This window comes from Sciurus carolinensis, chromosome 9 (assembly GCF_902686445.1).
Source record: "Sciurus carolinensis chromosome 9, mSciCar1.2, whole genome shotgun sequence".
Taxonomy (NCBI): domain Eukaryota; kingdom Metazoa; phylum Chordata; class Mammalia; order Rodentia; family Sciuridae; genus Sciurus; species Sciurus carolinensis.
Window position 1 is genome coordinate 91,760,722 of NC_062221.1, and position 21,424 is coordinate 91,782,145.

At 31.1% G+C, this 21,424-nt stretch overlaps 1 protein-coding gene across 7 annotated transcripts in view; it reads left to right on the forward strand.

Annotated features, from left to right (window-relative positions):
• Positions 1–21,424, forward strand: part of Senp7 (SUMO specific peptidase 7) — a 123,533-nt gene that overhangs the window by 95,583 nt on the left and 6,526 nt on the right. For 6 of the 7 annotated variants that reach the window (XM_047564077.1, XM_047564076.1, XM_047564078.1 and 3 more), the window contains 9 exons: positions 843–989; positions 5,578–5,611; positions 8,612–8,791; positions 9,987–10,249; positions 12,582–12,715; positions 14,926–15,042; positions 16,898–17,020; positions 19,699–19,791; positions 20,444–20,568. In XM_047564077.1, coding sequence (XP_047420033.1) covers positions 843–989; positions 5,578–5,611; positions 8,612–8,791; positions 9,987–10,249; positions 12,582–12,715; positions 14,926–15,042; positions 16,898–17,020; positions 19,699–19,791; positions 20,444–20,568 — 1,216 coding nt within the window. Of the gene's footprint in view, positions 1–842; positions 990–5,577; positions 5,612–8,611; positions 8,792–9,986; positions 10,250–12,581; positions 12,716–14,925; positions 15,043–16,897; positions 17,021–19,698; positions 19,792–20,443; positions 21,374–21,424 lie in introns of all 7 variants that reach the window. The other variant, XR_007110191.1, reaches the window with a different exon arrangement.

A 21,424-nucleotide genomic window follows, 5' to 3' on the forward strand; every position in this document is an offset into this window, starting at 1 on the left:
GTAGCTCAGTGGTAGAGCACCCTGTATTCAATCTCCAGTGTTTCCCTGGTCTCCCACTCACAAAAGTGTGGTAGCAAGAGTACTGTGTTGGTTAATAGAAGCAATTTTGTGTGCTTTAGTACTTGTCCTAGAGTACAAACCTGAGTTTGAGTCTTTCACTCATTACTGACTTGCCTATATACCTAGGCAAGTTACTTAACCAATCGAAACATCTACCAGTTTTAAAAAACGGAAAAAAGAAAATCTATCTATAAGTTGGTTGTAGAGTTTAAAAGACGTATTTAAAACTCATTTAAATTAAAGAACTACATGAATCTAAATTTATCTGTTGACTTAAAACTGTATAAAGCCAATTAGAAAATACTGAATGGGAAGCCATGACTTTGATGCAGATAAGGATATTATTTCTGGTGTTTAGGCCTTTGGAATTAATTTTGGATTTGACTTGAATATTTTCAAGGTAAATAATATACTTTTCAGAAAAAAAAGTGTCACTATTTTTTCACATTAAGAACAATTGAACCAGGCGTGGTGGCCCACACCTGTAATCCTAGCACATTGGGAGGATGAGGCAGGAGAATCACAAGTTCAAAGCCAGCCTCAGCAAAAGCGAGGCACTAAGCAACTCAGTGAGATCTTGTCTCTAAATAAAATACAAAATAGAGCTGGGGATGTGACTCAGTGGTTGAATACCCCTGAGTTCAATTCCCAGTACCCCCCCTACAAAAAAAAATGTAAAATTCTTCACAAATTAGTAGTAATTTTAAGAATTTGCCCTTGATTATTTTTAGCATTTATATAATACTTAGGTTGTATGTATTTTATTATTTATTCTTTATTAGGCATCATCTGAATTATGTCCATATAATCCAGTCATGGAAAACATTTCCTGTGCTATTCCTAATAATGAGACAGATCTAAAACTGGATTTTATATTTACTTCTGTGTATATTGGTAAAATAAAAGGAACTTCTAAAGGTTGTATTACAGTAAGTACCTTTTCTTTATTTTTTTAGTTTTGGATTTTGGAAAAGACATTTTCAGATTTTTATGTTTGTGCAAATGAAAACAGAACTGAGATTAATTTATATAGGGCATTTTGGATATGATGAAAGTCATCAGACTTTGAAATGTGTCTTTAATTCCCTCTCCTAAAATTTGATCTCTTTGTTTACTTGCCAATGAATTGACTCCTCTTGGGGCAAGGAAAAAGATTTATGTGGAGAGTCAGCAAACTGAAGAAGATGGGAAGTTCTCATAAAGACTATCTTAAGCAATTTTTAGTGGCACAAAGGGTCTTTATAGGGAGGGGCAGGAGGAACCAGGGAGCCAATGAGCAGGAAGACTTTTTGCTGAATCCTTTATTATCCAGGACTGATTTTTTTCTTTTTCTCTTCTGCCAGAATATCCTTGAGATAACAATCAGCCATCATCTCCCAGGGTGATTTCTATAATTCATTAGATATTATTTCACTTTAATTAAAGAACAGGATTAGCAAATTCTTAGTCCACACTTCGGTGTTACCTAGAGACCCTCATGTGTTCTGGGTTATATAAATCTAGAGAAAAGTTACTGATTAGTAAGTTTTATGATTTGTATCTTAGTTCCTTTTCCCAGGAATAGCTGATCTTGGCAATTAACCATTAAGCTACAAAAAGCATTTTCTCCCACAGAGAACAGGAGATGGCAAAAGGCAACAGTTTTTACCTGTTAAATGACTTCAGTCAGAGGTGTCATCTACACCCAAGCTAATGAGAGATTAATACATCATGTAGTTGTGTGACCTCCAAAATTACCGATTTTTAAAGTCTACTAAAAGCAATTAAAGGTTGAGGGTTTATTTTGTTTTTTCTTTCAGTTACATCTATCCTAATGAAAATCATGTATAAAAAATCCCATGTAGTAGTTGGTATGAAAATCATGTATAAAAAATCGCATGTAGTAGATGGTATTCTTTGGGTTCTAAAAGTTATCTGGAAGTAAAATAAAATTTTTTCAGGTTATAGTTTGGAGCAAGAACAAATCTCATTTTTCTGCTTTAAACTATTATAGATTTCTCCAAGTTCCTAATCTTGTTATTTAAGGATGTCCAGGAACTGATTATAATCCGTTTTCCCACTAAAAAGATATTCCTTTTCCCAGACTATATATGAATGACAGACTAGATTTCAATCAGATTTGTTTTCTTACTATTTGTGCCTGTTAAAATCCTAATCATCTTTTAAGACTTATTTGAAATACTCCCTCTTCCAGGAAACTGCCTGATCCTTTCTTCCCAGCTGACTAACTTTTCTTTTTATTATGTACTTGTAGCATCTCATTTGTACATTTTTTGAAAACTTAAGAAATATTTGATTTAAAATTAATATTCCCTGGCCACTGTTTTACAAATACTAATGATTTTGGAATGCCTGAGGTAATTTTAAATTTTTTAAAAGAATTTTATTCATTTTTCAGAATTTTCTCCACTGCTTTTTTTTTTTTTATTAATAAACTCAAATTTAAAGTTATTTCTATAGAGTTCTTTGTAATGGAAAAAAAGTTGGACAACCTAATTATATGACAATAATTATTTATCCAAGGGAGAAAAATCCAACATATTCAATAATGAAATTTTCATTAACTAATGTATTAGTTATGAAATTACACAATCAGATGGACTTTTTGTGGGCAAAATGCAAAATTAAATTAAAAAACTGAAAATGAGTAAATGAACAATGTAAAAATTTATCATCTTGCTTCTCTGGAGACAACTGCTAATTCTGTAGTATCATTCCATATTCATATGTTCATAAGTACATTAAAATTAAAGGATACTGTATTATACATGCTGTTTTGTGGCTTACCACAGTTGAATTATTTTAATTTCTTCCTATTTTAGGACATTTGGGTTGCTTTTAACAGTTTCCATTTGTTTGTCATTTCTGTTTTCCAGTGTTTTCTTTTTCATGTCATAGGGGACCGTAGATAATGTTGGTCTTAAATTTTTTTCTCATATTTGTTGGAACATTTCTTATAATTAAAATTAAAATTTGATGTGTAATTATAGGAAGGTAACTTAGTGTAAATCAAAGTAAATGTATGTGTGTGAACAATGACCAGAGAATTCTACAAAAATTCAGAGTTATGATGGAGAGAGTGAAGGCAGCTTTAAAAATTAAAAAGTATTATTGAATAACCAAAAAGGGCAAAGAGTAAAAGTCTTAAAAATTTAAGGTTTTTCAAAAGACAATTTACATATATTTTTTTCAGACACAGTTCACAATGCTCTATAACAGAATTAAAGAACTTATTTTGTATTTTTGGTGGGTAAATATATTAGAAATTAAATTCAGTCATTCTCAAACATTCACTGCATACCTGCTGTATGTTAGACATTGCTATAGATACTGGAGCTAGTGTTTTCAATCTCATGATACTTACAATTTAGCTGAATTAGAAAAATATCAATGGTGGACAATTATATAAGTTAGAACCATTTTTCTCTAGTAGCATGTTTGAGTTAATCTTTTTGCTTTTTAAGTGTAAAGAATGTTGCAATAATGGTAAACATTTTATTCCTTTAAATCTTAACCTTTTTATGGTATGAAAATGTACAAACTATGTTCAGAGACTGGTTCTGGATGTTGTAATAAATTATAAAATCCTAATTTATATTATAAATTAGGATCATCTTTAAGAGTTTAAATCAGTGTGGTAACACTTCATAAAACTGGATTTACCTTAATGTCACAGAAACATTTTTCTCACTTTCTTAACTGGGAATTAACTTTTTGCTGTAAATGGGGTTTTATCTCTGGGAGAAATAACATATTGGCCAAATAGTTGTCATTCAGAGATGTAGATCATTATCATCTACTTGCCAAGTAAACTGACTTGATAGGCAAGAGTTCTTGATGGCATGGAAAGGGGGAGAGAAAGAAAGTATAGTAAGATACATACAGATTCAGTATTTTGTAATAATGGGTATATAAACTGAAAAGGAAGCAACCCCTATATTCGGTTTATAGAACTAGTTGATTACCTTTACTAGTAATATTTTATGAGAATAAAGACCCAGTGAAACATGCCAGAAAGAATTTGGAAAGGGAAAATATACACTAAATATATGTGGCAGTTATGTGACAGTAACAGAATAATGAGTTGTATTTGATTGTATTAAATTAGATAACATTGTTAATGAGATGCTAGTGTCTGATGGTAGAGACCCCCCCTTGCTTAAGGGTCATACTAAAGCTGAAAGAGGTTCAATAAGTTGCCTGTTTACCTACTTATTATTTGTTAGTGGTGAAGATAATACAGACAGGATTTGAACTCCAAAGTCAACTTTACATGCCCTGTTGCATCATTTTGCTTCAGTGGCTGACTTACCTTATAATTATGTGTTTTATATTTGTGAAAATGCACTATGAAATAATTTTTAAATTGAAAAAATGGAGTCAAAATAAACCTGTGGTTTCACTGAACATTGCTTACTACTTACATAAAACTGAAATACCAAGATTATCTTGTTTTTTTTTTTTTTTTTTGTCTTGTGCTCACAGACTAACCCTGATATGGTCAACAACTTCATAAATTTATTGATCAAAAGAGAAACTTAACCAAATAATAAATAAACAGGCACATATCTTTGGTATTAGTGGAAAAACAAACTTCAAAACGTATGTTTTTTGTTTTAGGTGGTACATTTATAATATTTAACCTTGAGAGTTTATTATAAAAGCAACATTTAGGAAGGTCAGATATACAAAAGGTACCTAGAAAAAATAAGTTTCTTGTGACAGAAGGAACAGAAAGAGCAAGAACTTTAGTCAGAAGGGAACTTGAAACATGTAACAGAGAAAGGTGAAAATGCTATGGATAAAAGATGTGGTAGTGCCCATCTAAAGATCATCCAGGGTTGAGGGGGTATTCTGTCTTATAGACTTAATTTATGTTATCATATTGACAAGTGCATCACTGTTCTGAAGTTGGATTTATTAGACTTTTGTAGCCATTCCATATTAAACAACTAATTTTTCCAGTTGTTTTCATGAGGTAAAAAACAGTCTTTTGACTATAATTGGTAGTTCTTCTACAGAAAAAAATTGTTCATTGCAGGTGGGGTACATGTTAATTCTTTTGTTAGTTTTAATGTCTTGTTACAAATTATATATTACGTTGGCATTTTGGTTTGTTCACCAGTCTCTTGTGAGTTTGGTTGCTGTAATTTTATCCTTAAGAGAATCATCATCAGCTTCTGAATCAGCTACCTTCTGTAGTCTCTTGGTAGTTTCTTCTGGACTTTTGTCTTAAGTTTTCCTTAAATTTTTAGAAGTTATCTTCAAAAAATACATTAATTAAAGTCTTAACAGTTTTTATGAATGAGCATATTGAGAATTAAATTATTTGCACAGGGGTCATAAACATCCCTAAAACTAAGTCTCTACAGTGAAATATTTTCTTGGTTTACTGATAGAAGGGCTTGAGCACTTTTCATGTAGACTTTGAATGTTGTCATTATGGTATTAAACTTTTTTTTAGACTTAACACATTTTGGGTAGTAACTCATTTTTTGCTTTTTTATTTTTCTGTAGTTCACAACAAAGTATATTAAAATCCCATTTCAAGGTAAGCTATTATTCTCTTTCCTCTTCACTGTAATTTTGAGCATAAAAATTTGGTTAACAAAAATTCTAAAATGCTTTTTTCAAACAGTTTTTCATGATTTTTTTTTAGTACAGCACGTAAATAAAACTAAGGTAGTTCAATAATGTTTCTCCTTAACATTTTTTGGTAGCTCCACAAGAGAATTAAAATGTTTGAAACACTGAAAATAATAGATTATTGTTTTAATGACTATAAATCAAAACTATTAAAGTACTCATGGTGATGTCTTAGCATTAACAGAAATAAAGTTTTGGCAAATAGCAAGAATATGTTTGGCATTCATAAAAATGAATGAAAATAGGAGCTATAAGGAAGGAAGCACACAGACATGTATTGTTTTTACATAGATCCTAAGAGATTATTATATCCTTTCTTATGTGAGTAAAGCAAAGTAGACTGGAAATATGTACCTGCAACTTAAAGAGATTTGGACTATTTTCTCATTACTCCCCAACTGGAAACCTTTTAGTGTAGATAGAATGACAAGAAAATGAACAGTTCTTTCTTTAGAGGAAGAATAAGAACAAGGGAGAAAAATATACACACAAGTAGCATTTCAGATATGAACTAAAAGAAGAAGCTTCTGTTCCAAGATAGAAGATGTGATCAAAATAACCTTAATTGGATTTTTCAGATATACCATGTTCAGAATCTAAAACCTGTGTCACGATAATGAATCTAATAGATTATCACTTAAGTAGTAAGAATATATAAGGCACAAAATAATACATTGATAATCCTTAGTAGGAAATGCTGATAAATTATTAAGGAATAATACAGTATTAGCTGTTCAGAAGAAATAAAGATGTGTCTTTCAGAAAAGGTAGTGCTACAGTCTATAAAGAACTGGGAAATAAAGAGAGCTACTTGCCATGTTTTATGATACAAATATCAAAAAGTGATATTTTAGGTTTTCATAGTTCATATTTATACTTTGTTTCAAATATTGTTATTTTATAGTTTTTCTATCCCATATTTTTTTAAAATGGTTTTATTAGTGCATTACAGTTATATATAATAGAGGTCCAAATGGTGTTTAAAAGAAAACTTTAATCACAATCTGTGAAAAAGTAGTTTTCAATGACAATAAGTCTTTTGACTTTGTAATGGAAGAGGAAAATATTAATCTTTCTGAAATGCTGTCTGTGCTATTTTCCCATATCCAAAAATCTTTTTAAAACAAAACTTACATATAAAATAGTTTTTTTAGATGGGAATCTTGGGGTCTAAATGTTTACTTTCTCTCATGATTTGAGGGAAAAATTGATCTATCCATATTTATATTTGCTATTAGTTCTGTTTGGCTGTTTCTAAAAGTGGCTTACAGAAAGTAGTTTAATTTTCCCTGACACAGAAGAAATCCAGTGGTAGGCTGCACTGACATCGTATTTCCATGGTGATCAGTGGCTTAGAGTCTTTTTATTTTCTATTCTTATCCTTGACGCATGACTTTCATTCCCTTGTTTGTCTTATGACCAGTATTACTGCTCATACTCCATCATCATGTTAATGTTTCAGGCAGAAGTCAGGAGAAAGGGAAATGGTTATCAGAACACATCCTGTTTCCCTTCTAAGGATCTTTCTTGGAAGAACACGCCACCCTTCTACTTAAATTTTACCAGCTGACTCAGTTATTTGATCATATACCTGTTTGTAGAGAAAACTAGGAATCAAGTTATTCAAAGCTGGGTATCTTGCTTCCCTTAATAAAGTTAGGGTTTTTTTAACTTAGAAGGAATGGAAAAGTGGGTTTAGGGTCGTGGATTACATGAGGAAGAAATGAAGAGCAGTTTTTTGAGGGTTTTCTCCCCTCTTTATCCAATGTTTATCATTGCTATTACTTTACTGTCAGAATGGGGGAGTTATGATATGAAGAATAGAATAGTGAGCTTAGGAACATAAAGATAACTGGTTATTTGATTATTTGAATGTTCTTATAAAATGATTTTTAAACTTTAATGTTCATAATTAATCACCTTATACCAGGCTGTTACACTGTGATCTGGGGTGGGACCTAATATCTAACATTTGTAACAAACTTCCTGGTGATGACTGTCACAGGCTGAACACACTCTGAGTAACAGGTGTCAGGAGGTAATGCAGGGAAGAGTCCTAGAAGGGAGTACCATTTCAGATAGGCACCCGTCTTGATTTTATATTTAAAATGATAGTTGTTTTCCTGTTCAACTGTGTGCTTTCTTAAAATTGGACTAAATGACTTCAGTACTTCTTAAAACCAGTTCTCTGTGGTTATTGGAGTTAAAAAATCCAAGAGTTGTTTGTTTTTTTTTTTTTTTTTTTTTTTTTTTTAGCTAAGAGAAAGAAGACTTAATAATTTAGAGTTATTACTTGGAAGTTTTGAGAAGTAAAAACTGGAATAACTTTAAAAGAAATATATTAGACCATTCAAAACCGCCTATTATTCCTGAGAATTCAGCTTGTCTATGTGGTGAAATGCACATATTTTAGGAGAAGAAATATGGGCAGAAATTGATCTATGATAGCTTTTGGAGTCTTGGCTTATAGTATTGACCAAGATAAGAAAGAAACTAGAATTTTCAAATATATGTTATACTTAATTTTCTGCAGTAGAATTTTTTTTCTCTAAAGACATCAGAATTCTTGGAAGTCTCCCTGCATAAGATTTTTATACTGCAGAAATTTAGCCTCAAATTTTTCTTTTCTGTAAATAACTGAAATCATATAGTGTGAGAGACTATAAACCTTTCTATTTAATTATCATTTAGTAATTATTTAGCTCTTCCTAATTTGTAATGTGATGTTTTTACTCTAATAATACTGCTTGAGGTATTTCAGGAAGGTTTAATGCAGTATACTAGAAATATGTGTCTGAAAGACTTGTCATGTAATTCTTTCAGAAAAATACAGTATATTAGGAAGTGTCATATAGCATATAAATCCTGTATTCCTAGATAGGTTTTTGTCTTCTCTTTGTTTCAGTGTCCCTGAATGAGGTTTCATTGTTAGTGGATACCACGCATTTGAAGAGATTTGGATTATGGAAGAATAAGGGTGATGATCACAGTAAAAGGAGTCATGCTATCCTTTTCCTCTGGGTCTCTTCAAATTATCTTCAAGAGATTCAGGCCCAATTAGAACACTCTGTATTTAGCCAGCAATGTGAGTATAAAATAACTTCAAAATTTCAGGATAAACTAAAAGTCCTCTAAGTAAAGTAATTTTCTTCTAAATAATCTAATAAACTGTAGTTATTTTATTGAATTAAAAATAATTTTATCCCCTAATATTATATAAGATAAATTATTTTATCTATTAAATGATTTCTCATGGTAATTTTATTCAACTTAGTGATATTATTTTTTAAAATAAAAATACCTCAAACAATCCTAATGGTATATAGCTTGAAACTAAAAAGTTATTATGCTCTTAAAAAATAAAAAAAGAATTATCTTCTAGTTGTTTTCTTTGACTACCTTTCTTATGAGTTTCTTGCTATTGTTTCCTAGTAAATTAGTTTAAGACTAAATAAAATATAGATTCCTTTACTTTTGGTATTTTCTTTAGTTTCTGAAAAATAAAATTCAGCTTATATGTTGGATTGAATGTTTTTCTGTAGGCACCCATAACACATATCTATATTGTGCATCTTGAGATATTTATCAACTTTGCTTAGTTTCCAACTCCTAATGAAATTTGGTTTAAAATTAGTTACCTCATATTCATTTTTTTCTTTTATCTTTTTATCTCTTTACCTTTCTTCCCCTACTTTCTTACACTTAAAGATGTCAAATAGTGAACTAAATTTTGTACCTGTAAAATCTGTTATTTTCCCTGTTCTAATTACTTCTAATAGGAACATTCATGATTAAATAGCAAGAAGTTGGGAGAAACGTAGAGCCATTTATAATCATTGTGGAGGAAGACAGTGATTTGGAGACCATTGTTAAAATGATTGATGAAAGAAAATAAAGGATGTTTAATTGGAATACTTTCTTAGTTGTTAGATTCAATCTATGTAAGACTAGAGAAAAATAAGTACTTCCTTAATTATCATTCACTAATAAATGTTTACTAATACTTACTAAATGTTAGGCACTGGAGATACAGCAGTCAATACCATTGCAGAATTTCCATTCAAATGCATTAGAACAGGAGTGCAAAAATTGTGAATTTTGTTTGTAGATAACTAATGGTGTATTTTCAGGTTTTAATTTGCATGGATTGTCACTAACATACAAAATACTTTGTTGGGTTTTATATCAAACTTGCTATTATTCATGATTACATTATTTTAATTATAATTCCCTTGAAAAATAATACTGGTGATAAAAATTGATTTCTTTTTCTTTTGTAGCAAAATCCAGTGAATTCATTTTCCTTGAGCTAAACAATCCCATTTCACAAAGAGAAGAATTGAAATTGAAAGATATTATGATGGAAATAAGTACCAACAATGGAGAATTAGAACTTTCTTATCCATTGTCTTGGGTTCATGCATTTCCATTGTTGCAGAACCTCTCTTCAAAAGAAAGTTCTTTTGTTCATTATTATTGTGCCTCAACTTGTTCTTTACCTGCCACTACTGCTGAAGAAATGAAGATGAAATCAGTATCTCAGGTTAGCATATGATTAATATGATTGGCAGTGGGTAAGTAAAGAGGTAAAAATTCTTTCACCAATAGTAGGCTAATTCCAAAACACAATATTTTGTCAAAAGTGCACAGGAATCAATCTGAAAGAACTCTGAATGCCAAAGTTGGGAAGTTTGTTCCACAGAATCAAAAATGATAGCATGGGTTCATCACCAAAAAGTAATATATCTTTAAATATATACTGATATAAATAGATAACACTTAATGAATGAATAAAAATTAAATAATAAGTGATGGATAGGGACAGTTCTTTCTTAGAAAAGTTTTAGTTAATGCAAAAGCAATAAGAAATATAAAACCAGCACTAAAACACTGTATTTTTGATTGTTGCAGGCAAGGTCTACTGATGGATGCTAAGTTTGATGGGTGAAAATTTAAGGAGAAATAGGATATGTGGATAATCTCAAAGTCTCTTGCCTAAAATATTTATTAATTACAAAAAGAAAGGTAATAAATTTGCAGTGGAGAAACCTGACAGACATCACCTTAACCAAGTGAGCAAAGTTAACATCACCAGCAATAAGATATTGATACAATATACCCCCTGATATAATGCACTAAGAAGGATACATAATTTCTGTGGTGCTCTTTTCAGCAGTGTATCACCCTAATCTAATCATGAAAAACAAAAATACAAAAAAAAACCAGATAAACCCAATCAAGAAATAAACTGAGTAGTACTCTTCTGAAGTATTAAGGTCATGAAAGACAAGAAAATACTAAGGGATTGCAAGAGCCTAAACAGAAAAAAAGGATATTAAGGGAAAAACTAGTGAAATCAGAGTAAAGTCTAGTAGTTTAGTTAATATTATTATATCAGTGTTAATTTCTTTTCTTTTTTTCTTTCCTTTCTACCATTTTATTTCTCAATTTTGTTACATATATTGCCAACAATATTTACATGATTAGACAATGCAAATATTGTCTAATTTTTGTAAGATTTTTGTGATTATAACATTATTGAAGAGTTTTTTGACTTTATTTTGCAATACAAACTTCTGAACATAGAAAAATGTAAATAGCATCAAGCTCAATCATTATTTTTGTATTATTATTTCACTTACGCTCCCCATTTTTTCGTCTATCTGCTGTTATGTTTTAAAACACACTCTACATACCATATTATATCATTTATATTCTAAATATTTACTTAAATAAGCAAAACCCTTTTTAAAAATAAAACTGCAATGGAATTTTCATACCAAACAAAATTCAAAATAATTCATCATTAACATTTTCAAATTCCCCTTGTTAAAAATATGGGTCACTGTACAGTTACATTAGTTAAGTCAAGATCTAAATGAAATCTACTCCATGTATATAACTCAATGCTATAGCTCTCAAGTCTATCAGTGTTAATTTCTTTTTTTTTTTTTTTCTTTTGTGGTGCTGGGAATTTGAACCCAGGGCCTTGGGCTTTCGAGGCAAGCACTCTACTGACTGAGCTATATCCCCAGCCCCAGAGTTTATTTCTTACTGTGGTTGTACGTGATGTTAAGATTAGGTGAATCTGAGCAGATATTTTTTTGGTTTGGAAGCTTCTGTAAGTCTTAAAATTATCTTTAAATAATAGGAAGTTAAAAATACTATTTTTATTTTTATAGGAAGTTGGTAATTTACATGTATCTTGTATGTCTGCCAAATACTTCCAAAAAGAAAAGTTTTTTTTTTTTTTAAGTAGCTGTAGCATACACAGATATGCACATGCCCACAAAACACATACATGAATATGGTCTTAGGCTTATCTTTTATTCAGAAGGCCTTTAGAAAGCCATATTAAATCTAAGAAGATGCTTAAGACTTTGCCATTGTCCTTTATAATAATGTTAGAAAATTTTGCTTCTTATTTAGTTTGTGTATACAAATTGTGTCTTTTCCATTTCATGGTGGAATTGTCAATTTATGATACATTATAAACTCAACCTCTTTTAATTTAAAATTTTATATTTTTAAAAAAAAATTTATATTTTCCTATTATTTACCACATGTTTGAATTATTCTGAACTTCTGAGTTGTCAAATTCTTCTTTAATTTTAGAACCCCATATCTGGAAATAGCACTTCAAGTTAAACTAACCATCATAAAGCATACACTATCTTTTTTGATCACAAGTATTTTTTTTTTTTTTTTTTGGTTTGGTTTGGTTATATCTTTAAAGAAATTTTAGTATAGATTGTTGATGTGGATTAGTCACATTTTCAGTTACAAATTTAGTTTTTACCTATATTCTTTTTGAAGTTATTATGTTTGTATTTTTTTATTGATAAGGTTATTTTTGCCTTGTCATTTTCTTTCAGCCCTCAAATACAGACGCAGCTAAACCTACGTACACCTTTCTACAGAAGCAAAGCAGTGGTTGCTACTCACTTTCTATTACATCAAATCCAGATGAAGAGTGGCGGGAAGTCAGGCACACTGGACCTGTGCAGAAGTATGTACCATGACATATCCTGTTTGTAATAGGTGGGCATATTAGTAGTTTTCATTCACGCTGCTGCTTTTAAGTAGATTAATTACCTTTTAAAGTATTTTGAGTTTTGCATTCATGCTGATGTTTAACAATGAAAAATATGTCATTTTTGAAATTTATGAGGACCTGAGACCTGTTAAGAAAACAAATAGGTGCCATTTCATTTAGTTTCATGTTGGTAAGATAGAAATGGCAGTCCAAATGTAATATTTGGTAAGATTAAGGTGTTTATTGAAAATATTTGAATAGCAGTATATGGCTTTGAAGATTATACATTTCATATCTGAATGTACAGGGAAAGTGAAGTCGCTTACTAAAGTGTATCTCAGTTTAGGTACTTTGGAATTTATTTCAAAGTCTCTTTAGAAGCTACTTCTTTGTTCATATTTCATCTTTTACATGTATTCTCATGGTAGTAAATCAAAAGAGTGTGCATTTGAGATTATTTTCTACCTTCATGTGATTCATTTTCTTTGGTTACTTTTTTTTTTTTTTTTTTTTTTGCGGTACTGGGATTGAACTCAGGGCCTTGTGCTTGCAAGGCAAGCACTCTACCAGCTGAGCTATCTCCCCAACCCCGTTTACTTTTTTTTAAAGCAGCTGAGAAAGCACAGAATAGGAAAATAGCTGAAAAGACAGAAACTATCAAATTAGCATTCAAATTTTTCAATTTTTTAAATTTGAAGTAGATGTCATGGTACTAAGAGTATATCAATTAGCTTCTGGAAGTTTTATGATATAAGAAATACATGTTATACCTTTATTAGTATTGTACTCAAGTACTGCCCTTTACTATTCCAACATTAAACCTGGAATTCAAAGCTGATCTTATTTCTGAGAAGGGAAAAGTGCCAAAAAGATACCTATTAGCTACTTTCTGTTCTCTGCCACTTTCTGGTTGTGATGTAATTGTTTGTTTCCTTTATATTCTCTTAAGTTTTACATTGTAAATACTTTCTTATGAGAAATTTGAAAGCTTCTTAAGCTTCCTTCTTATTTCTTTATTGCTTTACTGCTAGTCACCACGACCAGAGCACAGTTTTTGACTGCTGGTTGTCTGAATGGAAAGGAATTTTTCTTGGGGATTCAAACTTAGAATTTATGACCTTAGTTGTTCCAATTATAAATTATGCATCAACCTAGATATCCTTCAATTGATGAATGGATAAAGAAAATGTGGTATATATATACAATGGAATATTACTCTGCCATAAAGAATGATAAAATTATGGCATTTGCAGGCAAATGGATGAAACTGGAGAATATCATGCTAAGTGAGATAAGTCAATCTCAAAAAACCAAAGGAAGAATGATATCGCTAATAAGTGGATGAGGACACATAATGTGGGGTGGGAAGAGTTAGTGTTAGGGTTAGAGTTAGGTTTAGGGAGGGGGGCAAGAATGGAGGAAGGAAGGACTGTATAGAGGGAAAAGAGGGGTGGGAGGGGTGGGGGGAAGGGAAAAAAATAACAGAATGAATCAAACATTACCCTATGTAAATTTATGATTACACAAATGGTATACCTTTACGCCATGTACAAACAGAGAAACAACATGTATCCCATTTGTGTACAATAATAAAAAAAATAATAAATTATGCAGAAGAGAAACATCCTTAATGGTATCGAAACTGATTGTGAGATAAAATCTATTTTTAGGGGGAGGAGGGTGGGTTCTGGCAATTAAACTCAGGGGCACTCAACCACTGAGCCACATCCCCAGCCCTATTTTGTATTTTATTTAGAGACAGTGTCTCATTGAGTTGCTTAGCACCTTGTCATTGCTGAGGCTGGGTTTTGAATTCAGGATCCTCCTGTCTCAGCCTCCTGAGCCACTGGGATTACAGGCGTGAACCACCACACCTGGCAAAACCTATTGATTAGGCAATTGTTGAGACTAGTATTGAGATATTAGTCTATTGAGACTAGCTCATATGCAAATAATATGAAAGGGAAAGGTGATACTTAATGAAAGAACCATTAGTGGCTTATGAAAATGAAAGAAAATATAATTCCTTTGTCCTGTCAAGTATTTTTTACTCTACAGATTTTATAGAATCTTACTGTCCAGTTTTATTTCATGTAGGAAATCTCTTAGGTAGTAGAATTTTTAATACCAATATATTTTAACGTTATTTTTTCTTTTCTTTTCTTTTTTTTTTTTTTTTAAAGATTGATTGTTTATCCTCCACCACCCACCAAGGGGGGATTAGGAGTAACTAATGAAGACTTAGAATGTTTAGAAGAAGGAGAGTTTCTTAATGATGTCATCATTGATTTTTACCTTAAGTAAGTAAAGTAATAAGTAATCTTACTTGTTTTATAGGTCTTACCATGGAACTTATTGTAAATGTCTTCATCTAAATTATTTTAACACTAGTTAAAAGTAACCTGCCAAGATTTCAGATCTGGAAAATTTTTGGCTTACAAAAATTTTTATCAACTCAGTTTCATTTCTTTATTTTCATAATACTACATACTTTAGAAGAACTAATGCTTCTGTTTTTATATGCTGGTTTGTGATATATACTTCTTTGAGCACTGTATTTTATATTACAGGAAATATTTACATAATTGTGAAGCACTTTGGAGACTGAAAAGAAATGGCTTTATTCAGTTGTCTAGTATATGTTTTAGCACCATGGAAATTAAACTGTCGTTTTAATTAAAAAAAATTATATCACTTTTAGTTTTTCAACTAAACTTTTAGTTTTTAGTTGTCTAACAAAAGCTAAAGGATAGATGTGAAAGCTTTTAAAACTTTCGTACAAAGAAAATTTATTTCTAGCCTTCATTTTGTACTGTATCCCTAGGCTTGAATTGCTAACACTTGATTGAGAGAACTCCTAACTATTTCACAGATCCTTGCCACATCAAACTTTTTGTCATCTTACCAACTGTATTATTTTATTAATAATACTATTTTTATTCTAGCCATCGAAGCTTAAAATCTCACATCATTTATATGTACAAACATAGTTTTAATCTCTAGAAATTCAGTTTGGGTCTTTTTTATACCATACTTGTCACTTTTTGAACATATGTAATACAGTTTTAACAACTATTTTAATGTCCTTTTCAGCTTATTCTAATGTCTATCAATTTCTGTGTTAGCTTCAGTTAATTTTTCTCTTCATGATGAGTTGTAGGGTGTTTTTTTTTTTTAACCTCTTTCCTCATTTGGTAATTTTAAAATGAATGTTGGAAATTTTTGAATTTCTGTAAATATGCTTGAACTTTGTTCTGGGATACAGTAAAAATTACTTGAAAATAGCTTTCAGGTGTCTTGTTTTTAAGATTTGATAAATGAGACCAACAAATTTTTTCCCACCACTGAGGAAAGACTCATGAATACTCTACCCAGTGTCTCATGAATTATTAGGTTTTCCAGTCTGACTAGTAGGAATGGACATCATTCTTGGTCTGTGTGAATGCTGAATATATCCTTTTCTCTGATCAGTTTGGGTAGTTATTTCCCCTGTTTGGGTATTTTCCTCACACACATCCAATGGTCAGTCTGTAGTTGTCTGGAGTTCCCTTTCTATACAGTTTTTCCTTTGTAGTACTCTAGCAAACTCTGGCCACTCAGCCTGCATAAATTGTTACAAATAGCAGTTTCCTAATTATGAAGGGTTTCACTTAAGTGATTGAATTATAACGTTAGGTTGAAGAATTGCTGTAGGATAGAAATAGCCTAAGAATTCAGGTAATAGTCACATCTTAGTTATTAAAGTTTTCTAGGTCATTTAGTAGTGTCATCATTTCAGTCTTATATTTGTTCATCTGATTATTTGAGTAATAATTCCTTCTATCTTTGTTTCTTTGAACTGTGAATTTTCTAGGGGCAGGTACTTTTATTTCCCCTTTTCTTGTGTCTCTCTTTTAAATGTGGTGCTTGGTACATGTTAGGAATTTGATAAATATTGTTAATTAAATCAATGAATAAATTGGGCAATTTCAGTGTCAAATGCCCTTGATGGAAGGTGAGATAACTAAAGAACAAATAGAAAGCTCAAATCAGAGAAAATGCAGGATTACTTTGAATCTAATTGGATAAAACTAACAGTGTTTTCTAGAACATATAAGGTAGTTGGAGAAAACAAGGTAAAATCTAAAAATAATTTTGTGGATGGCTACTTTACAGGTATCTTATATTGGAGAAGGCATCAGATGAACTTGTTGAACGAAGTCACATTTTTAGTAGCTTTTTCTATAAATGCTTAACCAGAAAGGAAAATAATTTAACAGAAGATAATCCCGATCTTTCGTAAGTCAATCCTCTAATGTGCTTAAGTTTTAAGATAAAATATACTATTTTGATACTCCTAATGAAGCTGTTTCTTTATTGTATTTCTTAGAGTTGGCAGTATTACCTCTTGTTCAAGTCCTGGGTCTCTTTGCTTTAGAACCATTTCTTAGCCTTATATTATTCTGCTTCCTATGACAGGAAGGCTAACTCTTGCACACTGCATTTCTAGTTGCATGTTCCATGGGGGTTCTAGAAATTGGAGGACCAGGAATAAAGAAGCCAGGCTATTTTTTCTGTACCCTCTTTGCCTTGAGCTGTGATTTTGTCAGAGACTATTTTTTCTGTGGGATTCTAACTGGACATATCTGCTATCTCTCTTTTCTGTCTGGAGATACTGCTGCTTCCCTTTGTCCTCTAACCAAGGCATAGCAGTTTCCAAATATGCTGATCTTTTGTTGCCTCACTGCCCTCCCCCACTTTCCCACTCTTTTTTGCCCTTTTTCTTTTATCTTTTACTTCCGTATCCAGTTCCCTGTATTACATTGTATCTGTTCAAAAGATAGGATTATTTTTATTTTCCTCATTAGATCCTTACTGACATGCTACTATTTAAACTGATGGAACATGATAGTAAATACATATTTGTTTGCAGTTGGGCTATATTTCTGTTCAAATCCCACCCCCACCCCCACCCAACTGATGTTTGGTCTGATAGGTGTGTGTATGTGTGTGTATACACACACCTCTCAAACCAATCATTAGTACTCACAAAAAGAATCCCCACAAATCAGATTGTGTATGTGTATTTAAGATAAGCCAATAGCAAAGCAGCAAGGGATACAAACTTTAATGACCAATAATAAATCTACTATAAAAGGCTCAAACTTCTAATCTTAAGAAACTACAGAGTAAATAGTAAATACATTCACTACCATAGTATATGAGATCCCATGAGATTTGGCTTCTTTCCATCTCCTTAAACTCATTTCACGTAAACTCCTTACCCTGCTCTCATTTACCATGCTTAAGTTCAACCTACCTCTTTCAGTTTTAAAATATGTTCAGATCTTTTCTACTTACTGGCAAAAATTTCTTATCCTGGTGCTGTTTTGTGTCACAACATGATCTCTCTAATCATATTATTTGCTCACTTATTTGTTTTCTGTTTCTCAACCTAAGGTCTCTGTGAGGTCAAGGACTTCATCTCTCTTATTTTCATCCTATTCCTGATTTCTGTTTCTCAGTTCTTAACTATGTAGAAAATACTCAAATATCTCAGCATTTGGAATATACTAGAGACTCAAAATGTAAGACGATATTAATGCCTATTACTGAATACCAAGAGAACTCTTGGATACTTAATTGAGTATTTTCTACACAGTTAAGAACTGAGAAAAAAAGATCATGTTGTAGCCCTTATATTCTCTTCTGTTTTTCTTGCCTTGTTTTATGTCTAATATAGTCTCAAATAAGGTTAGCATCATCAGGAAGCCTACCAAAAAACAATATAAGGAAACAAATAAAATTAGGTGCCTGTTTTGAAGATTCTTAAATGAAAAATAATAGTTTATGTGCTGGTTGAAAGTAATTATTTATAATTTTATGATGGAGTCATTCTAAAATAAGATTCAATAAACGTGATTCCTGATTACTTGATGTATAGTAGTTCACATCTAATTCTTATTGCATCTTTTTTTAGCTCATTCTGAATTCTGTTTACTCCAAAAATTTATGCCAGGTGTTTTAGTTAGATATTATTCAGATAAACAGTATGTTGCAAAGATGTCTGTTTACTGTATTACTTGTTATATAAGCATATAAACATTTAATAGTTTGTTTTTTTCCCTGCATAAAAAGAATTCCTTCCAAGGCGCAGAGGCAGAAGTCATATGCCACCTCCTTTATGCCCATGTTAAATGCCATTTTAATCCTATAACCTTTTTGTGACATCCAAACTTGGTTTTCTATAACTCCCCTGGTATATAGGTGTGAAAAAAAAGAAACTATTGTGTGTGCACACTAACTTACTTGGAGGTAGCTGTTCTAAATGTTTTATCATAATTCCTTTGTACCCTTATACTGCTTATATTTTATTTATTTGTCTCGTTTTTTTCTTCCTTTGATTATAAATTATTCTAGGGCAGTGTAGATTATTTCCATTATTCGTACTTAGAAACCTCTAAATATTTGTTGAAGCAATAAAAGATGAATGGTGGGTACACTTAGACTTGTTCTGTTGTTTCTGAACTAAAGGGAGAAATGTTTTGTGTTTTAAAATCTTAAAAAAGGGCTCCATATCTCCTCCTCCATTAAGTTCTGATACCTCCTTCATCCCAGATAAAACATTCGGACAATTTTTTAAGGTTATATGATAATTTGCCTTATACCCAGATGGAGCAAAGCAGAATAAATAGATTTAGATATACTTAAAGTCAGTTGCTAAGCCACTTTGGAACCTACAAAGCATTTAATAAATTTTAGTCTTTATTCAGTCCATTTCACTATTAAGTGATCAAATTTAACAACAACTAGGAGTTAATACAAGGGAGTTTATTTCTAGTATGTTAAATTATACATTTGGATGAAGATGCTTAAATAAACTTGGCATTTTCAGCATGTAAAAATGACTCTTAAAGTCTTCATCTTAAATTTTAATTTTTTTTTTACAAATCAAATTATCCATCTTCCATTTCCAGAATGGCACAAAGAAGACATAAAAGAGTAAGAACATGGACTCGTCACATAAATATTTTTAATAAAGATTACATCTTTGTACCTGTGAATGAGTCGTGAGTATTTCCAATTATTTAGAAGCAAATTAGAGATTGTTCAGAAAAAAATATCTGTGGTGTTTTTAGACTAATAAGCAGCAAAAACTATGAGTACATAAATCCCAGGTATTATTTTTAAATTTTTTCTGTGAATATAGCCAAAACAATGAATTACTTACTTTGGATTTTGGTTTGATAATGTTTATGTTATAAATATGTGAGAGAAAAATAAATGACAAATGACTTGCAAGACTGTAATGATCGAGGCATTACTTTTTTTGATTCAAGAAAAGATCTGAATAAAAATCAAAAGACATAAGGTGAATCTTAAAGTTTTTAAGACAACACACTCTTCAAGTACTGATACAGAACAGGTGAATCTGAGTGTTCATTAAAGCAGATCCTCAAAAGAAAGCATTTGACTATATAAAAGCAAAGGTAAATTATTCAGATTTTTACCCTAAGTAGTTTTACTTGTGGCTTTGATTTCTTTGGCTATTTAGTCAGTTTTGGAATGTGTGTTCTACATCATATCAGATATTAAAATGAATGGCTTCAAAATCAGTATGGAGTTTGTCATACCCACTTTCTCAGAATGTTGTTCGAGAACATATTCTTCTACACTGTTTAGATTTTTTATGTTATTAAGATTATAGTTCTTTTTCAACAGGTCTCACTGGTATCTCGCAGTCATTTGTTTTCCATGGTTAGAAGAAGCTGTGTATGAAGATTTTCCACAAACTGTACCCCAGCAATCCCAGACTCATCAATCTCAACTTGACAACAAAACAATAGGTGACATCATTAATGTAGATGGTATTTTTAATGATGACAATAGTAAAATGGTTACAGGGAATAATATGAAGTTAAAAGTAGTCTAGGTATTTATTATTAAACTTACTAGAAGGAAGAGTAAGAAATTTTAAAATTTACATCCTGTTATAATTTCTAAGTTTATTGTTGATGCCAGGTTTTACTGTAGCATTTTTAAAGAGTAACTTTTCTAACCTAACCAAGAATTCATGACATGAATCTTTAGGCATAGCTTGAAATCTCTCACTTCTTATTAATATAATTTAGTGCTTTTGTTATAAACTAGTAATTCAAAGGATCTCTTATAAGTCTTCCATGATTTTCCTTCTTAAAACCTACAATCTTCATTAAGTAAATAAGCCTACTTTCTTTGAGAAAAAATCAAAATTATATAATTTATAACAATAGCCTAACTAATAAGCAGAACTGATAATGGCCATTCTCCCTTTAATACTGTTCAAAATTTGGGTGAGGAGGGAGAAAAACTGATAAAACAACTGATTATTTTCAATTTTCTTTAATCCTTCTGAGCTTCAAAAGTATATTTATGCAAAACTCTTTGGAAATAAAAGAACTGTTTCTTGGCAATTAACTACCCTTCACATTAAAACAGGAAACATTTTGATTAATGAGCTGTTTTTAAAGATTGTCTTTATAGGAAATTGGCCCAACTAACTGGTATTTCAGGTTTTGGCCCTGGGGTTTATGTATTGCCTAAAAGCATCATCAGGTTTTCCATTGACTGAATATTGCTCATAACATTAACCATGAAAAAAACAGATCCCAGGTATTTTTCCTTTAATTTATTACTTTGCATATAATTACAGTTTAAGCTTAT